Source organism: Elgaria multicarinata, chromosome 11, assembly GCF_023053635.1.
Source record: "Elgaria multicarinata webbii isolate HBS135686 ecotype San Diego chromosome 11, rElgMul1.1.pri, whole genome shotgun sequence".
Classification (NCBI taxonomy): domain Eukaryota; kingdom Metazoa; phylum Chordata; class Lepidosauria; order Squamata; family Anguidae; genus Elgaria; species Elgaria multicarinata.
Genome location: NC_086181.1, coordinates 12,075,258 through 12,093,149, shown reverse-complemented (window position 1 = coordinate 12,093,149; position 17,892 = coordinate 12,075,258). Strand labels below are relative to the sequence as shown.

Genomic DNA, 17,892 nt, shown 5'->3' with positions numbered 1-17,892 from the left:
TCCCTGACTGTCTAGGGATGTTGAGAGTTGCAACCTATCATCTGGGGACCCAAGGTTGGGAAAGGTTGCCCCTCTAGACCAGTGATGAGGAATCTGTGGCCTTCCAGATGTTCTTGGATGCCAGTTGCCATCAGCCTCAGCCAGTTTAGCCAATGGTCTGGGATGATGGGCATTGTAACCCAGCAATATTGGGAGGGCCACAGGTTCCCCTCATGGTGTTCCACAACATCAAGCAAGATCCCTCAATGGACGAAGTAGGCGAGCTGGTGCTCTCCAGATGTTTTGAATTACAACTCCCATCAGCCCCAGACATCATGGGAAATGGTAAGGGATAATGGAAGTTGTAGTTCAAAACATCTGGAAGGCAATAGCTTGCCTACTCCTCCCTACTCCTTACAGGAAAGTGCAAATTGTTCCAGGTGACTCAAGCAAGTGAGTCAAGCTGGAGAGTGTGACCTGGGGGCATGCAATGAGACATGGGAGGAAGTGTCCCAGCGCTCCAACATTACCATGATCAAGTCAAACCCTGATCAAGACCCATCTCCCGGGAGCTTGGGTTCTTTCTTCTGCTATAATTAGCCCTTCCATGCATTTGTGGGGTCATAATAAAACCCAAGGAGGCAGCCTTGAAAGATGTGCAAAAGTTCCCTCCTCCCCTCTGACCTTCGCCATTGGAAGAAAATGCATGGGGTAAAAGTGGCAAAGTAAATTGTAGTGTTGCTGCCACCTTCCTCTTCTGATCCCTGGCCCGTTTGAGGATAGCTTTCCCCCACCTTCTTCACTAAAACGGCAATAGAATAATCTGTCAGGCAGGAATTCAAGAGACTGATGGAATGCAAGCCTCACGTCAGAAATACCTGGGTCTAAACGACCTCAAACATATACTAATAAATATTGATCTTCATCTTGATAGAAAGTTATACTGAACAGCTGCATTATGGGAAGGCTTCAATTAAGATAAACAAATTATAATCTTAGTTTTTATCCTTTTCCCTTCCTGCTTATCTCGCCAGGAGAAAGACAGGCAGACAGACATAAGGAATTGGGGTCCTGTGACATTCTACGTAGGAAATAATAGTTACATGGAATCTACAATAAAATGTTGCAGCATGGAGGGCTCCTGTTCAGGGTTCCAGGGTAGTCCATTTCCATTTCCCCCAGTCAGTCAGTTCTTGTTCACTGAGCATGCTCAGTCTTCTTTGGTTTCCCACCCACCCTGTGTTTTTTTTTCCTAAAGGTTTTGCAGAGGGCTTATTTCACCCCTTAGCATTTTTTTCTATTTTTTTTTTTTTATACTTCTGCAAAACTTGGGGTACCCCGAAGCCAGCTGACAGCTCCTTCTTGTGCATGGAATCTGCCTTTTGGTTACATAAGCATGCACATTCACCCCCATTTCTGAATTTTGGAAACAGAGGGAATGATGAGTGGGACCTGCAACAAAATGTTGCAGCGTGGAATGCTCTGGTTCAGGTTTCCAGCTGCTCCATTCCATTCCTCGACTCCAACAGTCAGCATTTTATGCTGACTGTTGTTGCTGCTGCAGCATTGCTATTTTTTTCTAGCAATTCAGATGTGATATTAACTTTTCAGTACTGATTTGCTGGTCACTTCTCTAGAGAGTTTAGGGTTGAAAAAAATGCACAAATAAAGTATCTGGGGCCAAAAGATCCCCCCCCCCCATCATATTCCCACTAGGAATCACTACCTAGTAACACAATAGCTGTTTCATGTTGATGCAGCAATTAAGAAGCTGCTGCTAAACTTTCTGTACTGACAGATTTATTACAGGAATGTTGCGCTGAACAGCATGTGTCTGATCCAGAGGGAGATCAAGAAGGTAATACCTTTAGGAGAATGAACCCTCAAATAGCAGCTTCTCCAGGAAGGCGACACCTCTAGAAGAATGCATCCAAAATTGGAGGTCAGATGGGTATTATGAATCAGCAGATTTATTTTACGCATTTACAAAATTCAGCTCCTAAATGTTTACTTCCTTTTTAGTTATTCCCTCTTTATAGGTTTAATATTTTTTTACATTCATGCATATATATCTATGTATGCATATAGATTTAACTGGGAGTGCCTTTGGCATTGGCTTATGTACTTATTAACAGTGAATAAGCTGTGTGTTAAATATGTATGACAACTGCCTTCACCTCTCTGAAGGGCTGTTCTTTAGAAGATGTATTCTACGCTGCTCCAGACAGCAGGACTAGAACCAATAGGTGGAAATGGCAAGGACGCAGATTTCAGCTCAGCATTAGGAGAAATGTCCTAATGGTAAGAGCTGTTCAACCATGAAACAGACCACCTCGGGAGGTGGTGGGTTTTCCTTCATTGGAGGGATTTAAGCAGAGGCTGGGGTGGCCATCTGTCAGGGATGCTACAGTGTTAGATATCCTGCATCTGCTGGAGGTTGCACTAGATGACCTTTGAGGTCCCCTCCAAATCTAAAATTCTATGATTCTATTGTGGCTATTCATGACAACAGGTCTTCCCTGTTCCTGTATAGTTGTACCACAGTACAACTTCAAAAAAGGAAGTTTACATTAAACAGGTTTGTGAAACATACACTTCATTAGAGCGACACAAATACCTGTGACTTAATTGGGACCTGTAGGATTGAAGTATCTCAGTAGCAAAGCACTTTCTCCAAGCGCAGGAGAATTCTGAGCCCAAATGACTTTGCCTCTGCTTATATTCAGGGTGGGTACTTCGTGTTCTTAACCCAGGGGTGGGGGTGGGATCACAATTTTCCAGCAGGGAAAAGACAACCTGTGCCAACATCCCACACATGTTTACTCAAGAGCAAGCTCCACTTATTTCAATGGGACTAACGCCCAGGTAAATGCGTACTTGAGTGCAGCCATGCAACAAAATCAAGAAGTTCTGTTTACTCAAAAATATGCCTCTCTGAGCATTGTCCCCTATAAGTGCGTTTGGGATTACCCGATTCAACTCTGACGATACCACATTACTTTACGGTAAGAAAAACTCTCCCATTTGCAAGGTTTCAGATTCTGTGCTTCCTTCCTAAAATGGCAGCTGCTAAGGGTAAAGTCTCCTGGAAACACCACCTCCCAACTTGGAACCTCTTTTCCAATCCCTGACGCATGAGGTATCGGGGTGGGGGTTGCTGGTTTTAATTGCTCAGCAGCCGGTTACTCTGCACATGGCCAGGGGCACTGTTGTCTCACTTGATTTGCTTCGTGTGCAAGATTTGCTTCTGAACTCCAGGCACGATCGTGAGGACATGAAGCCACATACTAAAAACAAGGAACGGGAGTGTTCAAGGCGCATTCCACCACAGGGTGTTTCTCATCTGGAGGGCTGGGCAAGGCAGGGGACTCACCCAGCCTTTGGGGAATCCCATTGTCACAAGCGAAGCGCCCCAGGAGATCCTGACCCCTGATTAGCAGGTGCGGGAGGAGGCATGACTGAGAAGGCAAATATGTGGCGAGGGAGGGCAAAAGGTTATCGAGGCTGCAGTTTCGCTGGGACGCAACCCAAGAGCTGAGAACAAACCGATACTTGGGCTGTATGCCAGAGGAGGCCCCGTGCTAACGCCTCCTGGTGGTAAGCAGAGGCACAGCATGCGCCCAAGAGCAAAGAATAAAAGCTGGAAGGGGGGGGGGGGGAGGGAGAGAGAAAGAAAACCAGTCCGTGGGGCTACGTCAGAGCTTTCCAAACTTTTCATGTTGGTGACACACTTTTTAGACACGCATCATTTCGCGACACAGTAATTCAGTTTTACTAGAAAACCGGAGGTTAAACTAACCCCTTATAAGAGATACAGACACATACATAAATTGTAATAACAAAATGTATGGGAACACAACATATCTCATGAAAACCTTTCATTTATATTTTTTAAAATATATGATTTGCAAGATAATAACATACATTTCCAAGACTTTTCACATTGAACCACTTTTGTCGAGCTGCGATCGAGCGGCAGTTGAGACGGTGTTCTATCAAAAAACTGGACCCAAGGAATTTCTCGAATGTGTCACTTCAGTTGCAGCCGCGTCACCGGAAGTGATACGGAATCAGCTGTTTCGACCTGGTTATGCATACTGCACATGCGCAGTACCTGTATGATCCCTCGCCCGTGGTGTGCATACACGGATACGACGGAAGGGGAATATACTAGTGCACCATACTAATCGGCACCTTTGCTGGGTAAAAATGCATGCAAGTTGGTATTGCTTATTTCACATAGACTCAGAGGTTTCTCGTTACGTTCGCGTGACACACCTACACACCACAGCTGGCACACTAATGTGTCGCGACACACAGTTTGGAAAGCTCTGGGCTACGTAATATGGATCCAGAGGCACACACTGTGGCTCCTCTACAATTGTACCCGAAAAAGAGAAAACGTCTCAGCCTCTTATTCTAAACTTTAAGGCCTTCTTCAGGGGGCTGCAATTCCAATAATAAAGAGGGACAACGCATCAATACATTATTTGTGGGGGGGGGGACATATGACAAGGCACATGGCAACACAGCCTGTGTGTACAATTTAACATTAAAAAAAACTATGCATCATTCCACACTGCAAACTTGGCGTGTGCATCCATATTTACTGGAAATGTTCTTAAAACGTTTAACAAGGCACGTTTATTTTCACAAATAAAACCTAGCTCCACTATCTTGAGACATTTCTCTCTTTTTTGGATTCACCTTGGATGTTGCTTTGCACTTCTCCGCAATTGCGCAAAATTCCCTTGCCCCGGGCACTTAACAGGCTCTGAGTATTTATTTATTCCATTTATATCCCACCTTTTTTCCTCCAAGGAACCCAAGGTGGCATACATAATCCTCCTCCTCTCCATTTTATCCTCACAACCACCACCCTGTGAGGTAGGTGAGGCTGAGAGTCAGTGACTGGCCCAAAGTCACCCAGTGAGTTTCCATGGCCGAGCGATCCCTAGTCTTCCCCACAGACTCCAATTTCCAGGATCCTGTAGAACATCAGCAGCTGACTCATACAGTCAGGCTATTTGTCCATCTGGCCTAGTGTTCCCTACTCAGTCTGGCAGCAGCAATCCAGGGTCCTCCAGCAGAAGACTTCCCTACCTGCTATGTGATTCTTAAGGACCTAGGAAGCTGCCTTCTACCAAGTCAGACCATGGGTCCATCTAGCCCAGTATTGTCAGCACTGACTGGCAGCGGCTCCCAGGGTTTCAGGCAGGATTCTTCCTCAGCCCTACTTGGGCCAGAGATCGAACCTGGGACCTTCTGCATGCAAAGCAGCTGCTCTGTCACTGAACCACAGCCCCTCCTTCTAACTAGAGATATTGTGGATTGAAACTGGGACTTACTGCAAGCAGAGCACGCATTCTACCACTGAATTATGGTCCCTGCCCAGAGAAAGGTCAAAATCCCAATCTTTTAAAAGTGGTATAAAAATGGCCATGTCTTTGTAGTATAAATATATCCAGAAGATTTCTGACCCTACAATAAAGGGCAAAACAACAGGAAATGGATTGTTAGCACCAGCTGCTCCTGTTGAACTTGTGCCTGCAGTGCAGCTGATTAAAGGCCCAAGAGCCCACCCAGGCATAGGAGAGAAGATGCTGGAAGGTCTGGGGAAATGGAGGAGCACTGCACTTGGGGAAAAAGGAAAAACAGCAAAAAAAAGTTAATATTAAACCACATTCACCTTCAACTATCAGTCACTAGGCAGGAATTTTATTGTCCAAATGTTCACAGACTTGGTACATAGCAGTGTAGCACAGAGATGCCAGACTGGCCAGATAGAGTGACAAAAGGAATGACCACCATAGTATCCACCAGTTGAACATCTTTTACAAAGAGCACACTTACACAGCATCCACACACACACACACACACACACTCCAAAGCAGACATCTGATACGCCAAGATTAGCTACTAATCTACTATTGCACTTCCAGTTCTGGCTAGGGAAGAACCAGTTACGGTTTTTGAAAACCCACTCCACAAAAGCACCATGATTGTCACAATGGGAGATGCACCTCGAGAAAGAAAACACGGGGATCGTCAGATAAAAACATGTTCTTGGGGATGGCCGTGAGACACGGAACACGCAAGTTTGCGGCCAATGCAGAGTGGAAGGAGCAGTGGAGGTGATCTTCACCTCTGTGTCCCCCAACTCTGCATTTTAGCTAGAACGGCTTTTTTGCCTGTCTAGCTGATGCATTGGGGAAGGAAGGAGGCTGGGGAAAGCCAGTCCCCTCCCCTCTCCACCCATAGGAACTCCCCCTTTCTGTCTTTTCCGAGGTCACCTATGCAACCTTGGACGGCCAGTGCAGTTCTCTCTTTGCTGGCTGCAAGGGGGAGGGGAGCTTGGACTCCTGGGTCCGAAGGAATCCAGTATCCTATGGCCCTTCCCAAACTCTGTCTAGGGGCCGTAAGATTGCTCTCTAAGCAACCCAGGGAAACCAAACTAAAGTCTATCCGACCTATCTCAAGGTAGAACCACATCAATTTATCTGCTAACTCAGCCTTCGCTAACCCGGTGCCCTCCAGATGTGTTGGACTGTAACTCCCATAATCTCTCAGTTATGTGAGTTGTGATCCAACACACCAGGTTGGGGAAGGCTGGGCTCGCCCCTACCAAATTAAAGGCAAAATCCTATGCATGTTTAGACAGAAAAAAGTCATACAATTCCCAGCATTCCCCATGCTCAGGGTGCTTTACACAGGAATAACCCCTACTTTATCCCGACGACATCCCTGTGAGGTTGGTGAATGGCCCGAGGTCGCCCATGGCTGGGCGGATATTTAAACCAGGCATCCCGAGGGCAGCTCCCATTCGTTGTCAATCTCAGGGGTGAGTGGAGGGCACAGAGGTTGGCACAGAGGTTCCAAGAATGGCGTAAATAGGGTGACTCCTGCCAGCTGTTCAAGGGGAGAGTCTCTCGTACACCCAGTCGCCTTCCCCTCTGTGGCTCATGGGCCCCAAGGCGGCACTGCTGTCCTGGAGGCGCCGGAAGACAATACGATCGTGCAAGCGATTGGTCTGGCCCTGCCAAAACTCCATAACTTCTGGCTTCAAGATGTATCCACCCCTGGGAGAGAAAGCACAGCTTAAAAAACAAGAAGCACAACAGCAGCATCAACGTGCTTTGTGACGGGGACACTATGGGCCTCGCTCCTTTTTGCCATCCATTGTATCTTGCTGTGAGTTGTGAACCGCTTATTTTTATATTGGGTTTTTATCGTATTAAATGCATATTTTAGACATGTTTTTAGAGAGTTTAGCACATGAAGGAGCAGGTAAATAATAATTCCGCTGGCCCTTCACCCTGCGAGCCATAAGGGACAAACCTCACAGCAGGGGTGGTGAACCTCAGGCCCAGGGGCCAAATACAGCCTGCTTGGATCCCAATCTGGCCCTCTAGGTTTCCCCACCCCCTTCCCCTAGTTTGATGGCTTCCCAGCTTTTGGGCAGTCTCTTCCCAATTCTAAAAGGTTGAACGGCCTCTTCCATGGAACTAAGAGCTTTAACCTACAATACACTGGGGTTTTTTATTATTATTATTTTGGCTCCACCCTTTTTTGCCTTCGGCCCCACCCATCACTGGAATGTGCCCCACCCCACCCCACCTCGAAAGCTTCTAGGAAACTGAAATCAGCCTTTGGTTGAAAAAGGTTCTCTACCTCTGCCTTATGGGATGCGGAGCCTCCCCCTGCCTTTCCTTTCACCCACCCTCAATGGAAGCCACCGTTTCATTGGGCTACGGAGACAGGAAGCACACTGCTGATGCCGCTTAGCAACCACATCATCCCAAAAGAAGTTGGGAACGTCTGTCCACATTAAGCAGGCAGCCACAACAGGCTTCTTTCCCCACCTGTTCCAAACGTGGCCATTCCAGGTCAGCCTGAAAATGCCCAGGGCACCTTCTTTGGTTGCTTGCCTGGCAGAGGCAAAAAAGATGTACCTACTGTAATCCGCCATCAAAACAAGGCCGAAGTATGAGAATTTGACCCAGTTCAGACAACATGCTAAGCCTCAGTGGTTAAGCATTTTGAGCTAATCATTATGGCTGAGCGTGTCATGTGATCCATGACTTAGTGTGTCATGTGAACCATTCCTAAACATGGTGGCTACATAAGCACAGATTAAACACGCTCACTAACCATTTGCTGCAAAAGGGTTAGCGGCCTAACCATGGCTTAGCGTGTTGTCTGAACAGGGCCACTGTATTTACCCACATTCATGTTCTGCCTCTCTCTTCCGTAATTTGTCTCCTGCCTGGACAAAATTTGGCTGGTGAGCTCCTCAGCCAGAGCCTGTTTTTCGCTTGCTTGCTTACGTTACTCAGAAGTGGGCAAACTCCAACTCATGGGCCCAAGGTGGATCTCCAGGCCTCTCAGTACCAGATATCTGGCCTTTCCTCAGACCATGGCTTCGCTCCAAGTTATTCATATTATTTACTGCCCCCCCAAATGAAAAGCCAATGGATGGAAACTTGCACGAGCTGAGGAAAGAGACGGCCTGGATGCAAACGTCTTTCTCTCCCATTGTGCGCAGAACAAAGGTAAGAGCCAGAGCCAGAACTTCACCCACTGTCGGAATGCAAACCCCTCACAGGTTTGGGCTTAGATAATGCAGACAGGAAAAAGGACCCCCAATCCTGATGGAAGCAGCCGTGACAGGGCTATTTCCTATTGAGTTCGCAGCCTCTTCATACACACCCTATGGAGAATACAAGATAGCGGTGGTGATGCAGTTTCTCTCAGAGGCTGATGGGCATCCTATGTAGAGTGGGAGGAGCGTGGAGCTGTTTGTCGCCTCTGTGCTTCTCCCGCTGTGCATATTTTCTAGATGGGTTTTTTTTTTTTTTTTGCCCATCTAGCGAGGGCTCTGCGGAGGGGGAGGGAAGGAGGCTGGGAGCACTTGTATCCCTGCTTCCCCAATTCCTTCCCTGCCCAAAAATTCCTTCCCTGCCCCAATTCCTTCCCTTCCTCTTTCCATTTCTCCAAGCTCGGAGAGGCAGCTGGCTCGGTTCTCTCCACACGGCTGCAAGGGAAGGGGAGCTCAGACTCCGGGGTGTGAGGCTGGAGCGCTGACTCCAGATCCAGAAATCCGAAGTCCCCCAGATGCTGTCTAGGGGCCATAGGAATGCTCTCTTACAGGCTTGGAAACCACAAAGATATCTGGGTGATGCTATCAGCGGATGGACCATTTTACTCTGTTCTGCTGCACATGGTCTTATCACAGCCTATATTCCCTGACTTCCCCAGTCCTTTCGGCTTGAGTTTCTGCCGACGTGGCCAATCCATCGCTGCCATCGATCGCTGCCATCGATCCCATCGATTTCCGATTTTGGCCCAAAACGTAACAGGGCTGTCCGTGAATTAAAGCATGAGACACAACATGAGAGCACCCACTGCCAAAAACCCACATGAGGTTCCAACTCACCAATATGCTGGCTTTGGCACCTTGGCCTCTCGGTACACCTCTTCTAGCTCTGCATTCTTCTTCCTTAAATACTAGCAAAGGGGAGAGGGCTATGAAGGCCTCAGGCAGGAAGGCAAGTGACACCTCCAAGTCGCTATCAGTTTTGAAAATAAGCGTGCAGACGTTACCAGGCTGCAAAAATGTTTACTAGCCTGCAAATTTCCATGCTGGAAGGAAAGCCTGCTTTTCAGCAGCCAGTGTGGACACACAGGCTACTGTGCTCCTAGCAGGCTTGCAAAAAATGATCCTTTCTACCAAAGAGACGAGTGGAGGAGGAATAAAATGACCACTCCCCTGCATGAAATTCTTGGTTACCTATTGTGACTATAAGTCAGCCTTCCTCAACCTGGGGCGCTCCAGATGTGTTGGACTGCATCTCCCAGAATGCCCCAGCCAGCAGAGCTGGCTGGGGCATTCTGGGAGTTGTAGTCCAACACATCTGGAGCGCCCCAGGTTGAAGAAGGCTGCTATAAGTAACCAGGATCATAGCTGCATTTGGGAATCTAAACAGCACCACGCATATTTTGCAGGTTGTGGGGATGGCACATAATTCAGCTGTTGGAGGTGATCAGTTCTGCGGGAAGTGGTACCACATTTTATCCCTCATGGACAGATGAGAACTGCAGCGGCCGGTCATTAATCGTTAGACGTTGGGAGGGCTAGTATCATAGTAATTTATTCTTCGTACCAGAGATTTGTTTTCAAGATGTCTGTTAAAAAGTTACGCTACGCTATAAAACCTTGATATACACTGGGTATTAACTACAGCATACCTAAGTCGAGGAGAAGCTTTCATCTCCCTTCCAAAGAACTACGCTTAAAATGTCCCTTTAATAACCGAGATGACGAACACTCCATCCCAAGAAGCCCTCAGACATGGGACCTTTTATTAAAGAAGAAACTGTTGGTATCCATTTACTGCACTTTTGCTACCACCTCTGACCATGCACATCTACCTCCTTTCAAGCTTATGAGAATTATGGGAAACACAGCCAAGGAGAACTCTCTGGGATCCCTCATATGAATTCACAGCGCCTGACCAAGCAACACAGTAAAAAAAAAGGCGATCTTGTACACACACACACACACACACACACACACCCGGGGGTGGGGGTGGGGGAGAGGGGGCGGGAGAGGCAGATGAACATCTCAAAAGACAAGGATATTTCCACGCTGCTTGTCTTTTCTTCACAGAAAGATGTGGGGACACGAAAGGAGAACCCCAAGGAAACAACCCTGCAGGGCCTCACCTCTCTGTCCATGATCACTGTGCTTTGCCGGCTCACAACTGCTCCGATTTGGCTGCTCTTTGGACGCGAGTGGAAGTACTGCTCAGATCTCTGCTCAGGAAGCCTCTCCACAGAGCCCTCGATCCGCACCTGCAACAACAGCAAAAAATCATTCCAAGATGCAAGAGAGGCTGTGGATGTGCTTCAGAGGCGGTGAACCACAGGCCCGTGGGCTAAATCCAGCCTACTTGGGCTCCCAATTTGCCCCTCCAAGGTTCCCCAGAAGGCCATGCCCCCTAACTGCTAAGCATGGGGCGGCTTCCTGGCTTTTGTGTAGTCCCCCCACCAATTCAAAAGGTTGAAGTTTCTCTCCTAAGGCATTATTACAGTCATGACGAGATGGGAGCTAAAATATACCCCGTTGGCCTTCACCCCCACCCACCACTGGAATGTGCCCAAGGCTTTCTCCGAAATCAAATTCAGTCCTTGGGCTGAAAGAGGCTCAACACCCCCGTACTAATCCAAATTCTCTGGGTATAGCAGGATTAAACACAAAAACATCCAAACTAATGTAAGTCAGGGCTTTTAAAAACTTCATTATATTATTACACCCATTTTGATGTGCCTTTCGTGGCCCAGTTACTCATCAGAGACCCTGACCCTTCTGTGCATGGTTCCCCGTCAAAGAAGCCCTCCTGCCTCCCCTGCTCCTCCACAGACAAATATCCCCTCTTGTGTCCATCCTCAGCCCAACCATGCCACACAGACTCCATCCCTTGGCCTACTATGCCCACATAAGGCGAAGAATTAAATGCTCTTCCCTCTCACTCCTTGCATCAGGGGTGCAAAACATGCCGCCAGGAGGTCACATGTGGCCTGCCAGACCCCCTGCCCCCATTCAAAGTTTATCTCTGAAATCTCTGATAAGAGATCAGAGATAAATAGGGGGAAGCTAGGGCAGGGAGGAGGCCTTTGCCCTTCCCAGCCACCCAGGAGCAGAGAGAGTCAGAAAGAGAAAGAGAGGTGTGTGTGCATCTCCCCCACCTCATTTTAGTGTGCGTACATGCACATATGCATGTGGTCCCCAGGAAAACTGGATTTGGCCCTCAGGGCCAAAAAGGTTGCGCACCTTACCTCTACATCCACCTCCTGGAAAGCTGACATTAAATCAGTTAAATGGAACAACTCCGTTTTTCAGGTCCCAAAACAATTTCAGAATTTCTTCAGCTGACCCAAAGATCAGAGAGAGTAACAATAGCCATCCCCCTACACTTACATTTATTTATGAATTGCTTAAATCTACCGATGTCAAAGCAAAGTACGCCAATAATAAAAGCAAAGTTCTAAAACCAATACAGGGAATTTATCGTGTCTACATATGCACAACAGGTTAAATCACATGGGAAAGGCTTGCATGAACAGAGGCACGGACCTTAAGGTAAGAAGTATCACCCCATGTCTAATCTCAGCAGGGAGTTTGTTCCACATAGTGAATGCCAGACTAGCAAATCATAGAATAGCAGAGTTGGAAGGGGCCTACAAGGCCATCGAGTCCAACCCCCTGCTCAATGCAGGAATCCACCCTAAAGCATCCCTGACAGATGGTTGTCCAGCTGGTTCAAACAACTGCAGAGCAAACCTCAGGAGAATATGGCAAGAGAGTCACTCCAGATGTCTTGAAGGATCAAATGGATCAATAGCAGAGAAAGTGGTCTGTCAAGTAACCAGGTTCCAGATTGTTTAGGGTTCTATATATTAGCAACAAAACCTTAAACCTGGCCTGACAGACTCAGAACTGTTCCTAAGGGGTATTCCATTTTCTCTGGGTGCAACAAAATCTGAAGCAGGTTCGAGCATCAGCACTTCCCTAAGAACGTAGGACGGAGTCCCACAGAAACTTTCAATTTGACTACAGCTGCGCTGGGCAGGAAGTAGATCTTCAGATGTTTTTGGGCTGCAACTCCCAGCTTTCCTGATCACTGGCTATGTCGGCAGGGGCTTCTGAGAGTTGAAGTCCAAAACATCTGGCAATCTACCTTTTGCCTACCCCTGGACCGCAGGACTTTTTTCCCAATTGAGGCAGAGAAGATAGCTTACCTGGCGACTAAGGGGCTCCCAGTAGAAGACCATCGAAGCAAACGGGTTGGAGTTCTGTGAATGGAGAGGGAAACACCAAAACAACTTTTAAAAAGCGACTATGTCCACTGACCAAGAAAGACTCCAGAATTCCAGGGATACGGCTGCCATAAATGGCAGCTGTATCCAAGTTGATCCAAGAATTCCAAGTTGCAGGGATACAGCTGCCACAAATGAGACTGGGAAGGAGATTATTGGAGTGGGAAGTTGCTGAGGGTTTTTAGTCAACAACAACAACAACAATAATAATAATAATGTATTTATTCGTTACCTGCCTCTCCCTCTGGATCGAGGCGGGGTACAACACAAATAAAAACACCATAAAATACATTAAACTAATTCAAACATTTAAAACCAGTGCATCATTAAAAGCAGCACACCATTAAAAAAAGGCATCTTAAAATTCAGCTTGGTAGGCTTGCCAGAAGAGATCAGTCTTTATGGCTTTCTTAAATTCCAGAAGACTGGTAAGTTGACGAATCTCTCCCGGCAAGCCATTCCACAAACTGGGAGTGGCAGAAGAGAAGGTCCTCTGGGTAATAGTTGTCAGCCTTGTTTTTGTTGGCTGGAGTAAATTCTTCCCAGAGGACCTGAGTGTGCGGGGTGGATTGTATGGGAGAAGGCGATCCTGCAGGTAGCCTGGACCCAAACCATGTAGGGCAGCCTTCCTCAACCTGGGGCGCTCCAGATGTGTTGGACTGCATCTCCCAGAATGCCCCAGCCAGGCTGGGGCATTCTGGGAGTTGTAGTCCAACACATCTGGAGCGCCCCAGGTTGAGGAAGGCTGATGTAGGGCTTTAAAGTGCTAACAATGACTGTAAAAAAGAAATGAAGGCACAAAAATGCCAAAGAGCAAGGGGTAGAACCTGGAGTATGTCCAAAATGATTTATTACAGCCTTCGCATTTTGGACTGTGTAGAGTCCTTCATCAAGGCACTCTAAAAGAAATGGCACATCAGTACCTTGACGCTGGTCTTGGTATGTTCCCACAGCCAGTTGGGCTGCTGGGGCTAGTACTCGGGCCCAAAGTCCTGGGGCCTCCAACCCAGAGGGACCCCAGATGATCACGCATAGAGCAGCTGGTGAAGGGGCCGCAGGAAACAGGGCCAGCCTCAGCACGCAGCACATGCCAGGGCCTACTAAGCCAGACATGGCTCATCACAGCAGCATTCCTTTCTTATTTAATATATACACAGTCAGGAAGCTGCTGGCTAGGCATGTACATGGCTAAAGATACCATTTCATTACATTTTTCAAGAAAAAAATATTATGCTTTTCTATGAGAAAAATGGAAACATGTTTAGCATCAAGGTAACAGAAGCAAATTCTATTTCATTCCTGTAGTTGTGATGGTGCTATGATTTAAGTGTTTAAAATGGAGAACTGCACATGCTTGGAATATTTCTTTTTTTGTCTGTGTTTGGCAAATTTGCTCTTTTTGCCAAAGAACAAGAACAAGTTGGAAAGTAGCTAGTTCTACATTCCCCAACCTGGTTCCCTCAAGATATTTTGAACTACAACTCAAAACATTCTTCACAATTGGCCATGCTGACTGGAACTGATGGGAGTGAAATTCAAATCCACCCAGAGGGCACTAGGTTGGGGAAGACTGTTATTAAGTATGAAATGGAGGAAGGGGGGAAAGAGAAATGTTAATTGTGTATTACTTCAGTTGCGAAGAACACAGTTGTGAAGGACACAAGGTTGGGCCTTCACAGTTGTGAAGGCCAAACCTTCCAGAAGACCATTATGTCCAGGGTCTAAAATTAGCTAGCTGTGCCACCACCCATGCCTAAGAGAAGCAGAATTATTGAAATAAGCAAATATTTGCAACTTTTCTTAACCTGTATCATTGATTTGAGTCACAAATTGTTTGTTCCCTGAAGCAGAAATGGATTGAAGATGTTGCTTCTTTTTTAAATAGACCAAGATGCAAGGTCAATACCACAAGAAGTAGTTGTTCAGGTTATCTTCACAAGGTAGCACTCACCAGCTCCCATCCTTTCCGGCTCTCATGATTGGTGAAGAAACAAAAGCCTTCTTGGCTAAATTCTTTCAGAAGCAACATCCGAGCAGAGGGCCGCCCATCTCTGGGGAGGGATAAAAGTAGCTAGTAGCTGAACAGATAACACACACGCACACACACACACACACACACACAGAAATGAACAAAGCAGCAAAAGTGCAAGCAATCAGGCATCAATTCCTACTTGGTGCAAGTGGCCAGGCACATGGCATTGACTTCCCCGATGGATGGGCACTTCATAGCCTCTTCAAACCACACAGAGAACTGCTTAATGGGGTCGAGGGAGGCAAGTTGTTTCTCCTCAAAGGCCTGGAAAGGGGAACATGAAGCACTCTCACAAAAGGCACCCACACTTTTAGCAACACAGTGTGATACCAACACTCTCCCATTTCAGACACCAGCTCTTTCCAAAAATGTGGCCAATTTATCATATTCTCTTCATGTGCTCACAGGGCTTCTCCCTCACTTCTCCTGTTCATACACATCCTCGGAGGCTTTCCTTTGCATTTCTCCACCCTCCTCTTTATCAGCCTTCTCCTAATTGCTCCTCTTGCCATCAACTGAACTTCCCAGTCACCCATTTGATCCTTTCCTCCAGCCTATCCCCACCAACCCATTTAGCCCCCATACATTCCAGACCCACCTTTATATTTTATTACTTATTATTATATTTGCATTCTACCTTTTCTCCTTTCTCCATGTTATCCTTACAACAACCCCGTGGGAGTTAGGCTGAGAGCCAGTGACTGGCCCAAGGTCACCCAGAGAGCTTCACAGCCACGTGGGGACTAGAACCCCTGACCTCCCAAGTCCAACACTCTAGTCACGACATCATACTGGCTCTTATAAAGTTCATCTCAAGGCACAAATCTCGGTTTTGCCTCCAGGATTTGCTCTGGATGCCCTAGCTCAAGCAACAATATGCATTTTGCACAAGCTCAGGAGCGCTCTCGCCTTAGCATATTTCCCATACTAAGCGTCTACTGTGGAAAACGGCTTGTAGGTGTAAATCCTGCTCGCTCACCTCCTCGTCCTCCCCGTATTTCTTCCGAAGGAACCCCAAATCCATAGCAGAAGAGGATCTTTGAACTTGGCCTGAACTACGAAGGCCGGTTGGACCAAAAGTGCGCAGTGCCAAACGCCCCGCGAAACAGAGCATTTAGCCCACCTTTGCCCACGTAGCGCGCATGCGCGGGAAAGCACCAAAGCCTGCTCGTTTTTTCGTTCTCTCTCCCTCCGCCTCAAAGAACTTCCAAGCAGCCAATCAGAAACATGGCAAAATCCCCCAATTGGACACCTACTTCTTTTCCCCGCCCACAGCAAATCAACAGAGGACACCTCCAAAAACGCCAATCAGAAGACGGGGTGGGGGCGGAGCGCTGGGAGGGGATAATTTATCCATAACATCACGTGCCTGAACCGAAACATTGCTTCTCGACCAATAAGAAAACGACCCGAGTTTCCAAATCAGGAACACTAGAAATAGAAAATTATAGAGTACCAAAGCTATTGTCGGGAGAGTTAACGTCGTGGTTTCAGCAAAACAGACTGGAGAAGACATATATTCACATGTGACACGAGGGGAGGGGGGCTTTGGAGCAGTTATTGGGCAAGATCCAATACAAATCCTCCTACTTAGTTTACACCTATGGAAATGAATGGGACTTACTAACTTTAGTCCCACTCATTTCGATGGGTCTACTCTAAGTAGGATTGTGTTGGATTTTACCCCTAGAGTAGACTCATTTCAATGGGTCTACTCTAAATAGAATTGTGTTGGCTTTTACCCCTACAGTAGACTCATTTCGATGGGTCTACTCTAAATAGAATTGTGTCAGATTTTGCATGGTTCCCCCCTTCCGTTATTTCCCAGTTGATGATAGTGGAATGTTTGTATTCTGAATCCCAAGGCTAGATACCCATCCCATCAGAGTTCACCCCTGTGTACTCTTAATAGTGTATGCAGGGTGGTCATACATATGTTCTCTATTAGAAGAAACAGGCCTCTATTTGAAGAGCTGCCAGAGAACTGACCTTTGTTTTGAAGACATCCTATTAGAAGGACTGTGCAATATAAAAGATAAAGAATTACCAGAAGAGAGAGAGCTGGCCTTTGAAGTTGACTATCAACCACACCCAGACAGCAAACTGAGCAAGGCACACAGGTGGCTCACAGTCTTCCACACTGTATGGTGAGAAGCACGTTATTTCTATTTAAATAATAATAATTTCTAAAATTACGTCTCTACATATTTTATGCAAATTAGTGCCCTCTCTTTTGATGATGCATTTCTTCTTCTTCTTCTTTTGCAATTAAATTACCACTCTAGCATAACCTGAGGTCAGAGAGATATGATCTCCCCCAAGCAGAGTTTATATACTGGTGGTGGTGTGCTGTGATTGGGTGTTGACTTGCGCCAAATCCTATGCTCTGTCGTAGTGGTGTGAGTGGGGCAGTCATTACCACAGAGGCACCTGTTTTAAACTGTATTGTTTCCTCCTGATCAGGGATGCGTGTGTTCCTTGGTAAAGGTCCAGTTGCTAGGAGTCTGAAGGAGTATAGGAGATTCTATAAGCATTCACCTTTGCTGTGCCTTCCCTGTCTCACCCACAACTCTGCTTTGGCTGTTCTGCCAGCATATTTTTACACATGGAATGGTGGAATGTTCTTCGGTGTCTCTGAGGTGTTCTAGCAGTGTATCTGTCCTGGCAGATACATAGCCTGCATTCTGGCAGCATTACTGAGCTTTTACCATATGCTATAGCCCAGTGTGGCTGAAGTATAGGCTTGATCCGTAAGTCTGTGAGTCACTCAAGCACAGCAGCCATGGAGATAATAAAGCAGATTGTGCACATGTGCAGCTTTGGTAGCTGGGGAAGTTGGGGGTTATTGGTACAAGGTGTAGCAAAAAGAGCAGGAGAGTGGTAAAAATACTGCACTGTTATTCATGAGATGCTTCCAGAGCGAGGCTTCTAGGTTCCCCTCTCCATAAAAATGCCACAAATGGGGCAGGGCAATAGCACGACAAAAGCCTTGTCTGGAATCA

The 17,892-nt window shown here is 46.9% G+C and overlaps 1 protein-coding gene across 1 annotated transcript; it reads right to left on the bottom strand.

The window, feature by feature from the left end:
• Positions 1 to 3,947: 3,947 nt before the first annotated feature.
• Positions 3,948 to 16,014, bottom strand: PNPO (pyridoxamine 5'-phosphate oxidase). The gene is made up of 7 exons (XM_063137714.1): positions 15,870 to 16,014; positions 15,030 to 15,154; positions 14,810 to 14,909; positions 12,781 to 12,834; positions 10,705 to 10,833; positions 9,416 to 9,486; positions 3,948 to 7,058 (listed from the first exon to the last, which is right to left on the bottom strand). The coding sequence occupies exons 1-7, from the start codon at positions 16,002 to 16,004 to the stop codon at positions 6,893 to 6,895; spliced, it is 780 nt and encodes a 259-aa protein (XP_062993784.1). The 5' UTR covers positions 16,005 to 16,014; the 3' UTR covers positions 3,948 to 6,892.
• Positions 16,015 to 17,892: the final 1,878 nt, after the last annotated feature.

Coding starts and splice junctions, on each gene's coding strand:
- PNPO (XM_063137714.1), bottom strand. CDS start 16,004: ATGCTCTGTTTCGCGGGGCGTTTGGCACTGCGCACTTTTGGTCCAACC. Junction 12,835..14,809: donor GCCGGAAAGGATGGGAGCTG/GTGAGTGCTACC, acceptor CTCCATTCACAG/AACTCCAACCCGTTTGCTTC. Junction 7,059..9,415: donor GTGCCAAAGCCAGCATATTG/GTGAGTTGGAAC, acceptor TTTCTCTCCCAG/GGGTGGATACATCTTGAAGC.